Raw genomic sequence first — 13,747 nt, 5'->3', positions numbered from 1 at the left:
TTTGCCCGTCATTTGGACAAATTTAAGTTATTTTTCAGCTTTAATTTTCCCACCTTAGCATATTTACCCACTTTGTCATTTTTCCCCATTTCTTTTATACTTCTCAGTTAAGCATATTTTACCTACTGAAGTATAGTTTCCAACATTCAATATCTTTTAAAGATTATGAAATTAATCAAGTATTATCAGTAACAATTTTTTGTCAAATTATAAAAGAAAACCAAAAGTGTCCTAATTGCTAAATTTATTGTTGAAATACATTCCTGTTAAAATCACAAAAATATCGCAAACAGTTCGTTTGCAAATAAAGACTGTTCTGTTCTGCAAACTTGTTTTAAACAATAATCTGTCAACAATTCCATATTACATGAATTTATTACATGCTTTTCGGTGGTTTATAGAAATATATCAGTGATATAAAACTGGTAATTTCACTGTTTGAAACAGTGAAATTACAACTTTGATAATTTCACTGTTTTGAATTTAAGCCCCTTACGTTTTTTCAGTGAAATACCAGCGTGCACAGTACTGGGTACCAACTTAATGACGTGACATCGTAAATGACGTCACATATTATTATTTGGCGCGCTTTTCATTCAGTATTAGGTTTAATGTCTTTTTAAAACGTTTCTTTGCATATTATAAAAAGAAAATTTGTTTAGTTTAGTGTAAGATCGAAATATATTTCACCTTGTGAACACCAAAAGTTCATATTTCACTCGTGGCTGCGCCACTTGTGAAATATACCTTTTGGTGCTCACTCGGTGAAATATATTCCGATCTTACACTGAACTAAACAAATATCCTCTATATAATTATGCAGTAAATTAATGTTAATTTTTTGAACATGCTCACTTTGACTTACTTTGTCATACAATGATATACACTTCTAAACCACAACAATTTGATTAATATTTCTTTTTAAAGATTTTTGTTTGTAATGCTTGATTCTTGCTGTGTCCAAATTACATTACAAGAATTTCAATTTAATATACAATAAGTACACTGAAATAAATCTTAAAGTTGGATATATTTTAGTAAGAAATAAACATTAAACAGTGGTGGCTTGAAAATGTTTATCACTATATAAAGGGTTGACCGTAAAACTGTTGTAAGTCCTTCTTTTCCGACGTAAGTTATTGCAGTTTTGCGGTCAACCCTCAATATGATAGTACAGTATCTAATATTTCTGAGAGAAAAATAACAATCAGCACAGTGATCTTTCCATTTTTTAAAGTGTGACCAAAAAAGTATTCTTCTTTATGCATAAACATGTATTCAGCTCTCTAGAAAATTTCAAAAATCAAACATTATATTCACAAAATAACTAGAGCATATTTTGTGCAAAAAAACAACTGAACTTTTTCTATATCATCTTTTCCACTAAGTGAAATCTTTCATGCATTATGTAAATTAACAGTTGATTCAAAATTTTGTCACTTACTTTAAAGTAATGATCTCGGAAGAGGATTCCAATGTGAGGCCCATCAAGGGGAAGAAACTAGAGTAAAGTTTTTCCCCGGTTACATCAAGAACCTCAACTCTTGCAGGTATATCTTTACCTACTTCAACCTGAAACGTTTAAACATTTGATTTCAACCCTTCACTTCACAAAGAGGAGTGGTGACCTAGTGGTTAAGGTGTCTGACACTCAACCCAGAGGTCATGGCTTCGAACCCTACTTGGGTCACATCCATGTTTCTTGCGATGACACCAGTAACTGGTTGGTTCCAGGAAGTGGACCTCAAAAGTGATTAATTTAAGTTGCAAAAACTTGTTTCGCAATCGAGCTTAAATAAATATGTTTAAAGTTAACCCTTCACTTGCCGGATTTGTGATATTGATTTGCCCAGCTTTGAGAAATAGTCTATTTAAAGTTCAAGGAATTACATTATTAAAATACAAAATTTAGGTATAGTTAGACAACATGGAAGAGCAAGGTGACTTGTGTATACACTAGCAATTGTTAGTCAATTTCTGCTCCAGTACGGAATGGGTTAAATGAAGGTGTAATTTGAGGTAAGTTTAAATCATGAACAAAAGTAATAAAACTCTTTATGAAATGTAACGTTTGCACGTTTAAATGTTCAAATACAGATAAACCCTATAAAAATAAGGACAATCATGAGAAGTAATAGAGGTGGCCTTTTTTCAGGGTAAAGTTAAAAAGCATATCACAAGAAATACTAGAAATCTTTAAACTTAAATGTTTATTATTATCAATAAAATAACCAGAGTTTTCTATTTGAAAACCTGGTAAAAAATTGGTTGCAGTTTTCATTTAAAAAAAGGTCACATAAGATTTTTTTCGCTTCATTTACATTCTAGCCTCAGCAAGAGGATTTTTAAAAAATATGTTTATTAATTTATATTATATGTTATTTCTGTTTTGGAGTGATATATGTGGATATATTACCTGCCAAGATTTTATATCAGGCTCGGGTGATATTTTATCTTGGGAGATAATATATCCACATATATCACTCCAAAACCAAAATAATACTTTTATTACCCTGACCCTGCCAAGTGAAGATGATCTTAGAATAAATCATTGCTGTTTTAAATAAAACATCGAAATAAGATTCCCTTTCGGTTAACCCTTCACCACAAAATGATGTCATCGGAGCGCATCATCGAACCATATCCGCATCGTCACAGCGCATGTTTTTTACAATGTGGGAAATGCAAAGGGGATATTTGATGTGTATATTACCCGTCTGGCTCGATAATATTAATTTATTTCAGCTAATCAATATCAAATCAAAAAGAGGGAAAAATCTGGATGGATTATATACAGGTATACCAGTATAAGCTCTGGACATGACTAAATTGTGATATAAAATTTACATAATAAAAATAGTCACCTTATCCATGACATGTAACTGGACACTGCCTACTCCGGACACTGTAATAGCCACCTGTACTGGCTGGTTACTGAATATACATAGATCATATACACTGACCGTCAGCTGACCATCTTTGGTTGGAATAATCTATCAAAAAACAATCAGTCATATCTATTAATTAATTTTACAAACTCTTTCTTTTGAAAGTTCAAACACTGTTATTAAAAGTACAAAAATATAGCTTCTTAGTTAAAGTTTAAATTCCATTTTATAAAATAGCAAAATATGTTCAATATCGATCATTCTTAGGATATTTAACAATTTAAATACATCTCAAAAATTTAATTGTGAGATTTCAACTTGAATCAAACAGTTTTGAATGTTTTAACAAAAAAAGGGGGTTTGAAATGCTTTGAAGTAATTTGAGGTTTGGTGTTAGTTCCTTTTGAAAACATACTGACACCATCAATATGTTATATGGTGACTTTTCTGCTTCACCAGCAGAGGAAGTCTTCTTGCAAGTTGTTTGTTTGTTTTGTTGGGTTTTAAAGGGACTCCACTGAGGTTTTTTTGACATGATGGGACTGAAAATATTTTTTCCAGATAAATGTACCATTTCATGTAGGTTTAGACCACTAATCTTTGTGCAAAATTTCAGATCATTTGCACACTTCGTTTTTCCAGAATAATTTTTCAAATTGTAAAAAATGACCCAAAATAATTTAAGCGTTTAAATGCTTTTCACTCGGCTCAGGCTAAGAAAAACCTAAAAATACGATTTTCAATTTATTTAAAAGTATATTTCTTAACTATCTTTGCATATAATTCTGTATAAAGTGCCCTAGCTCATTGATATAAGAAATTCAAATGTTATGATTTTAGGCTTTTAAACCTCAGTGGAGTCCCTTTAAGTCAAACCAACACTTTAAAATGTCATATGGCGACTTTCCAGCTTCACTGATGGATGGAGATCTCAGGTGGCCCTCTGTGCACCTCAGCAGAACCACCAACGTTCCATCTGCTATGTTGATAGCTTCTCAACTTGCTGGTTACCCTAGTTTCATGATCACCAGTTGTAGAATTTAAACTAAAAGCAAACGGTTCAATAAAATAGTTGTTCATATTTAAACTTAGCTTGGTAAAATGTGGTAATGAAGCTTGTTTTGTGTAGTAAATGTGACAGAGAAATTGGTACCTGTATTTGTTTGGATTTTTCCAGGTATTTTAGCCCAACAACACCTGTCCTGCCTTCAACAATGTGGAAATATCCGGATCCCTTTGCCACATCTATATTCACCTTGTTAGATGGGTGATTAAATACTGACAAACTATCAGGGGAAACAACAGCTTCTTCTACCAGTCGCAGGTCAATTGACTTACTTATCTTTGGACTTAAATATTCCTGAAAGATATATATGTATATGATGTCTTTATACTAAAGTGAATGACAACCTCAAGTTTGTACCTGTATATACCTACAACATGTGGTAGCGTGTGAATGACCATAACACTCAAATACAAGAACAAAAGAGCATGCATCATACATTACTTTAACATATGAATGATAATTAGTAAATGAATATAGTAACTTACAGGGACGTTTGACTGGGCCAGTCGTAGATGAGAAGACTTGTATTTGCTCACTGTAGCAGTCACAATCAGATTGCCAGGTATACCCGATGGCTGTAACATCATATAATCTGCAAAAAAAGGACAAAATATTTTATCACATGCTGATTTTGCAAATTCGTATAATGGTATTGCATATATTTTGACATGACGTTATTTGCTTTATACAAACATAGTGTAAAGACGCGCTAAGTGATAGAATTATTCTATAGTTGGTTTATGAAAAATAATTCTTTTGCACTTTAAACTGTCTTTATTTTGGGTATGTGATAAATAGAATATGATTTTCAAGTAGGGATATTACTGAATTTATTAAACTTGTTGAATAAAATAATATTTTGCTCAGCATAGGCTTGATAATATAATTTTATTCCACTTGTTCAATAAACACAGTATTGAACCTACACTCATTCAATATTCTCTATTTATCAATTTTTGCAATTTTAAAGTCATATTACAACTTTCTGCAATATCTGTTGAAAAAGTGTCCAGGAGCCTATCTCCAACATGTTCCTGTCATAAACAGGTACCAATGATAAATACCAACCTTACAAGGACTTTGCATATAAAAGAATTCAACTGTCATTTTTATGATTCAATGTCAATAATTTAGGGCATGAAATTGAAGGTAATTGAGGAAATTATCTAACTTACTCTCTATGACTTTTCTACCACTAGGTGTCAGTGTTACGTCAGTCTGCAGTTCATCAGCCAATGAGGCGAGAGAACCATCAGACATTGACCAATCAAATTCAAGTGATGAAATATTGTCAAATTTTCTTCCATTTTTGTCAGTAACAACAACTCCTAGATCCAAATCTCTCTGACAATGTACAGGGATCTGAAAGGAGACAAAGAATGTTTGGAAAACAAACATTTTAATAATACTAAAATTTGATAAAAACCTCACTGTTTATACTCAATCAAATTAAAACCACAAAACAAACGATAGACTTACAAATCTTTATTTTTGGCATAAGTGGCTAAGAAACATCAATTTTGTACTATTATAAAAGTATTAATGGAATTTTCCAATGAACTTACAAGTTTGTTTTATTTCATTGTACATAGCATTTTTTTACAGTAATTCAGTCATTTATTTCTGATACTAGCTCTAGCCTACTCAGTACATCATCAATGCATTTATTCTGCTAAGTACTTTTCATAGAAGAGACATGTGCTGTGCACACAACAGGAATTCATATAAAAATGTTTTAAAAAATGCAGCACAATTATTGTCTTTTTTTTTTTTTGTTTTTGTTTCGGTGACTTTTATATTTAATGCAAAATACAAAATTAAAGAAAGATTGAAAATCTTACATAGAAATTAAAAAAAACAACAACATTAAATTAAATCATCCCATTCCCAAGAGACAATCTTGATGTCATGACAAACAAAATACTTATATAGAACCATTGCACTTTCAAAATGCACCTATGTAACTTTACACTGTGACCTGTAATCACAGATAAGAACTAGGCACTTGAGACAATGCTCTGAACATAAAACATGCATTTAACATTAAGATTTATTTTTATAACTTGTGTTATAATCTGGGATTTATGTCTGTGTATCAATACTGAGGCAGAAGCTCATGATGATTTTATAGCGAGTGTCCTTACTGAGTTATCCCAGTTACAGAATCAGTTTGTTTCCAGTGAGAGATATTACAGGGAGAAGTTGGCTACAGTCGAGGAAAAGCTTCATCAAACAGAAAATTTACAAATATTTTATCAAGATAAAGTAGCTGAAATTGAAAATCTGCTGCAGGCATCTAAAGAGACTGAAATATCCTACAAGAAGAAGTTAGAGCATGTTGAAGATCTTCTGGATCAAACAGAACAAAGACTGACCAATGCTGAGCGGACAATTCAAACTCTCATCTCAACAAACAAGCAACCATATAACAATGCTAATAACAATCTGATAATAGAACAAACAGATGCTAGTTATCAAACAGGACCAGTAGAATCAACAATATCAGCTCCATACCGAAATAAAAGTTTAACTACATTCCAACACAAGAGACAAGGTAGACCAATGTCATATAAATATTCATTTATCATATTAACAATATTAAAATCATCTTGCACAATTTTCTAACAATTTAACTTCTTTTAAAATTTAAGCAGGAACCTCAATCTTAAGAATTCTTCCTAAATTTATATTATTGGTTATAAAAATGTATGACAAGTTATATGACTTAGTTTAAAACAAGTTTTAGGTTATATAACCAGAGCTGCTAGGCAAGTGTTTTATTGCAAATAACGGTTTGTACACAGCCATATAACCTGTCATAATAATTTAATCTTATCACAAATAAAGTAATTTAAATGTATTATATATTTGTTATAAAGATTTTTTGAAAGGTTTACAATGACCATGTATCTATATAACCTTCACCTAATAGCTTGGTTATATAAGCTTTCAATCATTTTAATTGGGCCATATAACTTGTAAAACATCTTATAATTATTATCAACATCTTGAATTAATAATATAACTTATACCAGTAGAGATATTGAGTACATCAGAACTTACAATGATATATGACCTATATGTTAAGTCTATTATCTGTCTAGGATAAATAGATAACATAATCTAGATCCTGACCTTACAAAGCACTGACATACTAACATAATAGTTCAGTTGGGCCATTTTTGTCTTCTTTACTCAATAATACTACAATACTTTCGTAATGTATTTAACAAAATGTATCTATTAATTACATGTATGTAATATATAAGACAGATTTAGGCTCATCTACTAAATTAATGCTAGTCATTCTAGTATTTATATGCTTATTACTGGTAATAACTTCACATAATCATTTAAGTCACATCAAACTTTGGATATACATTAAAACATTACAAATGTATTTTGTTTGGTAACATATTACATATATGTGAACTCTAATCAGCATGTTTTTTTTTAACGAAATTTGTCAATAACAATTCTGCAGAAAATTGAGAAAGATTTACCCATTCACTCAGTGATGGTAAAAAATTGCCTCCCCCTCACCACCACCCCACTCCCCCCACCCCATTGTTAACATTGTTATATTATGTAGTGAGCTTGGTATATCACATTGTATATAGTTTACAGATTCACAAGCTTTTCTTTCTTGTCAGCAATAAATATGTAAATTTGGCATGTCATTGCTTTTTGATGAAGTTAAAAAACATTCAACTGCAATCATCCCATAACTCCACCCAAACTTAGGGTTTAAGCAAGTGACACTTAAAATTCATAAAAATATTACTGACTGTTAAGACTCAAAATCAGCAAAACTAGCCATTAGTAAACATGTAGAAACATAGTAAATTGTATGGTCCTGTTTTGAATAAATATTTCTTCACTTGTGTTTATTTTACTTGGTCACACATCTACAGATATACAGCTTTAAGATTGACTCATAATGGGAATGCTTATCAGTTTAAATCTTACTTCAAAACTGTGAATAATGATATTAAACAATGATTTAACATTCAAAATACATGAAATTAGTGGCAAAGACTTGGACTAATGAGAACATTAATAATTTGTCAAATAAAATAAAGAAATGAAATAACAATCAAACTGTCAACAAAAAAGACTTGAGAAATGAAAAAAATAGCCAATGCTGACAGAAAGGTTAAGGGGAAAACACATCTTGGGTATCTTGAAGCTGAGTTTCTATATGCAGCTTTCAAGTAAATGTTAATCTGTATTTGATAACCATATATCTCCATAACAAAGGAACATAAGACTGATTTCCGGATTTTCCCATTCAATGGCTAGTATGCTGGTACACATCATATGATCTATATAATTGTATATATTATTATATATTTCTAGATTCTATAGATACCCGCATTTCAAGAAACATTAACAACAACCTACAGATCGCCTTCTCTTCCTATATATCTCATCATCTAGAACATCTTCAGACTCAACAGACCATTCCTTTTGATGAAATTATTGTAAATGAGGGCAATGCTTATGATACATCTACATTTAAATTTACGTGTCCAATCAGTGGAGTTTATGTGTTCCAATCAGCGTTAATGGCTCAGCGATATAAATATATCCAGACAGAGATTGTGAAAGAGAGTCTCACACTTGTGCGAATGTACGCAGCTACTGATACAACTACTTCAAGGTTCGACCAAGGTTTCAACTCGGTTATTACTCGCTGTAACGCTGGCGAGAAAGTTTGGGTGAGAGTTGTTGAAAGCTGGGGTACTGATATTAGAAGCTCACGATTTACAACATTTTCTGGTTATCTTTTGTGGCAATTGTAAAATGCTATGGAAATTATGCTGATTAAAATGTTTTCAAATAAATTAATTGGCACTGCAATTGTGTTGAAAGTTTTGTTGAGTCATCATTTTACTCATATATTTCAATTATAATGTATTTCAACATTGTGAACATACAACCACATGATGGTTCTTTAGTTTTGTACTTCATTTTCCCAGATTTATGAAATATCTTTAATGGAAGTCCTCAGAGGATTCAACATTGAATGGGCATACTAGTACAATACCCCTATTATAGCAAGCAACTTTAAAGATCCTGTAACTCAATTATTTTATGGTTTTATATCATAAATATAATGCTCACATTAAGATTTATCAATATTATAATTCCAAAAAGCGTTATTTGTAGGAATATTACCGAATTTACATTTCAAGATCATAAAGGGAGGTAATTTGAAAATTATTTTTTTTAAAGTCTAAGTCAAATTTTTCAATAAGAAATGAATGCATATAATTTAATGATTCTGTAGAATGTGGACAAATATTTTACATATTCTCTGATGTTTGAAAATTGTTTTAGAAGCATAATTATATACATATATAAAATTTCACTTAAGTGTGGTAACATCCTTAATTACAACATACAGGATCTTTAAACATTTATCCAAATTTTGGTGTATTTCACTGGTTATAACTTACCAAAACTACAACAAAGTGTCTTTCCAGCACTTAATTTCCAGAATGACACAAGATGCTTTTTCATGCATTGATAAGCCACAAGTAAGCACTTAGCACCTACTTTAAATTCACTGACATTCCTTATGTTAGCTGGGTAACTTCCTCACTTGACAGAATCGTATGTGAGGTGTTAACAATTCTATGTCAGTTATTGTTACCATTTTACCATGTTAAACCCATAAAATAGTAGACAGAAATGTTTCAGTTTAGATGGACTCACCTGTTGATGTGGCTCCCTGGATACAGGACAAGGTGGTAAATCACTGGGATAATCTATCAATGGTCTCAAGTGGATCTCTACAGGTTCTGCACATATGAAACTGTTGGTAGAAAAAAAACAACAATAAAACAATGAGTAAAAACACAATAATAAAACTTTGTTACGCAAATAAAGTACTAAAATTACTGTACCAATACTAACCTTTTCAAGATTTAACAGCTGCCGATTAAACAGCATTATGTAAAGCATGTAGTGTAAAGTCAGGTCATTGTTTAACTTTAACTTGGTAATAAATATTTTATAAGTTTTGATGTACCTGACAGAGGCTTTCTCTACAGCAGGATTCTGATTCTTGGCTGTTACCTCATTACCCACTTCAAGTGTCAACATCTGTAAATCAGACAATAAATAAACTAAATTATATGAAATAATAAATAATATAACAGCAAAAACTAAAGAAATCTAAAAATCCAAAGTCATTAATTAATAATTAATTAGTCATTTAATTTTATTTATACACTTAAAAAACTAATGAAAACAATCATATCAATTAAATGCCATACAAAATTTGTAATAATTCTTTGCATGAGATAAAAACAGTATACTGACTGCTCCCTAATTTTACAGCAGCAAGACAAGGATTTCATTTTTATCTGAGCCAACCGATGTGCCAACAAAAATAACTGATTTGGTCAAGGTTCAAGGGGCATATCTTAATATACAAGCTTAAAATACCTCTGATTTTAACAGCATTTCAAGCGATGATATGGATCGCGAATCTGTTAATAATGAAAAACCTAAGCAAGATTCATTCATATGGAATTATTGCATGTGAAATGACAATTATCTGTATTAATAACAATTATTTATGCAAATTTTTATGAAATTAATAATTTATTTAAACAAAATTCAGTCATACCTGTTCTCCATATTTCTTGCAGGAGACAATGAAGGAGTGAAGTTTCTCTGAAAAAATAACAAGTAGGCAGGTTATTATATAGAGGATATTTGTTTGTTTTGCATGTAAGATTGAAATATATTTCACTGAGTGAACACCAGATGCAATATTTTCATGAGTGGCGTAGCCACGAGTGAAAATATAATAGCTGGTGTTCACGAATGAAATATATTTCAATCTTATATGTAAAACAAATAAACTTTCTTTTAATTTCATGCTTTCTAAGTGATATTAAGTATTTTTACTGATTTTGCCGCATAACGTCAGGTATTCTCCTTTATGACGTCATCACATTATCAATTTTAAAATATAGTTTTGTTAATCTCTAATTTTGTTACACTTTTAACATGATGTATGATGGCATTGACTTCCTTTCCTAAAGAAGCAAAATTTACATATGACTGCATCTTTTTTTTCCCTGTTATTCCATTCAGTTATGATTTTCTTTTCATCCGCATTCAGATATAGTCCGGCTACAGTGATAATTACATTTTATAAATTTCACTAGTGGTTTTATCAGAATATAATTATCTGATATATTACAGTAAAACACTGGAAAGCATGAAATAAATATACATGTAGTGGCAGTATAATCTTTATTCTTAACTCTGAGTTTCTGATTATCTCAGTATAATCTTTATTCTTAACTCTGAGTTTCTGATTATCTCTAATGTACATTGAATTCAGATCTACCAATTGTCAGTTAAAAAAAATTTGTTACAAATATTAATACTTTAAGATCTCTCCATGCTTGTAGATAATATAGTGCTGACAAATTCTTGAAAGTTAGTCTTCTATGGTAGTGACCTTGACCTTACACACATTGACCTGAATTATGCTGACAATACTCAGTGTCATGTTTGTGAACTTTGAGATATAATGCTCAATTAAAAACTACACAATCAGCCATACATACATTTTCATTTATTTTTATCTGACATTGTGTCAAACAGTATTAAAATCCATTCGTGCATGTATATATTTCATCATCTCTGTTGATTTGATTTTGCTACATTGACCTAAATTAATGCTGGCATGCAACAGTCTCATGATTTTGACCATTTTAATATATAGTCTGACAATTCAAGACTATCAAATTGTCCATACTCATATTTTCATACATATATCTGACCTTTAACTTCTTAAGTCTGGACCTGAACCTGACCACCAGAATTTTAGGTGCCACAAACTGCCTCACATTGGTTAACATTTGAGCCTAGTAAAAGTAAAATCTTTCATTCCATGTAAAAGTCGTAAGTCGTTTGACCTTTAGTGTGATTTTGACCAAGAGACCTGGTTCATGCACACAACACAATATCTCATGGTGTTGAACATTTTCAATACTTAAATACATACTTCCATGCATGTAGAAAATATGCTTTGGACAAAACTGGACACTACCTGGACACCACACATCTATCAAGGGTGATTCCATTATACATTCTGTTTTGTTGGTGTTTTTTTAACAAACATGTGAAAAAAAAAAAATTTGTTCTTCATTTTTAGGACTTTTACTCCTTCCATTGGATGACAACTTTAACAAATTGTATACAAATTTTAGGCTGTTATACAAAAGTAAAGTAGTTCTTAAATGTAGCCATTTAACTATAGGACACAGAACCACTATCCTCTTTTTTTGTTTAAGGCAAAAATGAAATATGTTGCATGCAAAACCAAGTGTTATGTCAATGCACTATTGCACTAGAGAAATAGGAAAGTCCCATAATTCTCCAAGAAGTCTAGCAAATACAGAACTTAAAAGTACTAACTTTGACCTCCAACAGTTATTGTCCTCACTGGCTGTATCAGTGTGTTCTTCTCTTCTGTTGACTTTGCTGTAAATATTATAAAAAATACATGTCAACATTACAGTAAACAACGTAAATTTTTGTGATAAAGTATAATTCCAAGTTTGTATCAGAAAAGCATATAATTATGTAACTATAAGACATACTTTATATTGAATCTGTGAGAGAAAAAAACATGTAACTGTATATGCATGTATCTCTTTTTAAATCTAATACCATTTTGCAATATGCTATAAAAACTTTTGAGTAAAATACAATAATTTTTTTTTATTTCAAATGATCTACAGACAGACAATATTATTAAAGAGATTTGCAGATTGCTAGTGTCAGACATTAAAATAGTAAAGAAAGTAAAAACACAAAGTTTCCTGCAAAAACATTATAATCAATCAGCAGTACAGCCATCTCACACAATATAGAAGGTTGTCAGACATAACCATAAAAGCAAATCTGGATCAAAAGCTTAACATACTGTAACCAAATGTGACTAGCTTTTGTCACCAGTATAGAGTCAGGCTAGCCTGCCATATCCTAACAGTCTGACCGGGCTCTATCATGTTGGTTGCTCAATTTTTGTATTCTGATATTGAAAAAAATATCTAAATTTGTCAAATAAACTTTTTTTTCCAAATTAAAAGCAGGGAAAACCGTGACATTAAATGGGCAGTTTAAAGATAATGTAATATAGCTTTCTACTGCCTGTTGGCAATTAAATCTCATTTATGTTAGCAATGTTAATAGAAATAGTCAATTATTCTTATATGTGAAATTCATCATATAACTTCAAAGTAATTTATATTTATTTCTTTATATTTAAAATGTTGTTGGTATGTACCGATTTTACTGTATCTTTAATTTTATTTACAATAACACTCAGTTTGTATAATATACAAAAACATGAACATTTCACTCTGTGATATACGCTAAGAATGTCTTAAAATTTCCAATTCTCAGTGAGATATCAGTTATATTTATTCAAAAGGGAACACAATTCTCCACCATCACACAGTTCACCACTTTTGTTTCTGATTATGAGATGTGTATCTAGGTGTTTGTGCAAAATTGTTTGCATACTTCTGGCTCTGGTTAATAAGTATATCTAGACTAAAATAATGTGGATGAACTAGATGATTTGGATGAACTTGATGACTTGCATGAACTAAATGATCTCAATGAACTAAATGATTTTAATTAACCCAATGATTCAAATGAACTATTCAAATGAACTAAATGATCTCAATCAACTGAATGATTAAGATACACTCAATGAACTCAATGATTTCAAATTAACTAAATGATATCAACG

At 30.7% G+C, this 13,747-nt stretch overlaps 2 protein-coding genes across 2 annotated transcripts in view; one reads left to right on the top strand and one right to left on the bottom strand.

Moving 5' to 3' along the window:
- LOC132745759 (nuclear pore membrane glycoprotein 210-like) overlaps positions 1 to 13,747 on the bottom strand; it is a 61,464-nt gene that overhangs the window by 27,306 nt on the left and 20,411 nt on the right. Inside the window, exons 17-25 of the mRNA XM_060734734.1 lie at positions 12,403 to 12,468; positions 10,595 to 10,641; positions 9,992 to 10,065; positions 9,676 to 9,775; positions 5,130 to 5,316; positions 4,440 to 4,546; positions 4,042 to 4,248; positions 2,865 to 2,993; positions 1,445 to 1,572 (exon numbers count right to left, since the gene is read on the bottom strand). Of these exons, the coding sequence (XP_060590717.1) occupies positions 1,445 to 1,572; positions 2,865 to 2,993; positions 4,042 to 4,248; positions 4,440 to 4,546; positions 5,130 to 5,316; positions 9,676 to 9,775; positions 9,992 to 10,065; positions 10,595 to 10,641; positions 12,403 to 12,468 (1,045 nt within the window). The remainder of the gene's footprint in view (positions 1 to 1,444; positions 1,573 to 2,864; positions 2,994 to 4,041; positions 4,249 to 4,439; positions 4,547 to 5,129; positions 5,317 to 9,675; positions 9,776 to 9,991; positions 10,066 to 10,594; positions 10,642 to 12,402; positions 12,469 to 13,747) is intronic.
- Positions 5,941 to 8,817, top strand: LOC132745758 (uncharacterized). Its single transcript, XM_060734733.1, has 2 exons — positions 5,941 to 6,508; positions 8,314 to 8,817. Exons 1-2 carry the CDS (start codon positions 5,986 to 5,988, stop codon positions 8,757 to 8,759), a joined length of 969 nt encoding a protein of 322 aa, XP_060590716.1. The 5' UTR covers positions 5,941 to 5,985; the 3' UTR covers positions 8,760 to 8,817.

This window comes from Ruditapes philippinarum, unplaced genomic scaffold (genome assembly GCF_026571515.1).
Source record: "Ruditapes philippinarum isolate M1 unplaced genomic scaffold, ASM2657151v2 ctg2470_1_1_1_1, whole genome shotgun sequence".
Classification (NCBI taxonomy): Eukaryota; Metazoa; Mollusca; class Bivalvia; order Venerida; family Veneridae; genus Ruditapes; species Ruditapes philippinarum.
Note: the sequence above shows the minus strand (reverse complement) of the source record. Positions and strands in the feature narration are given on the sequence as shown.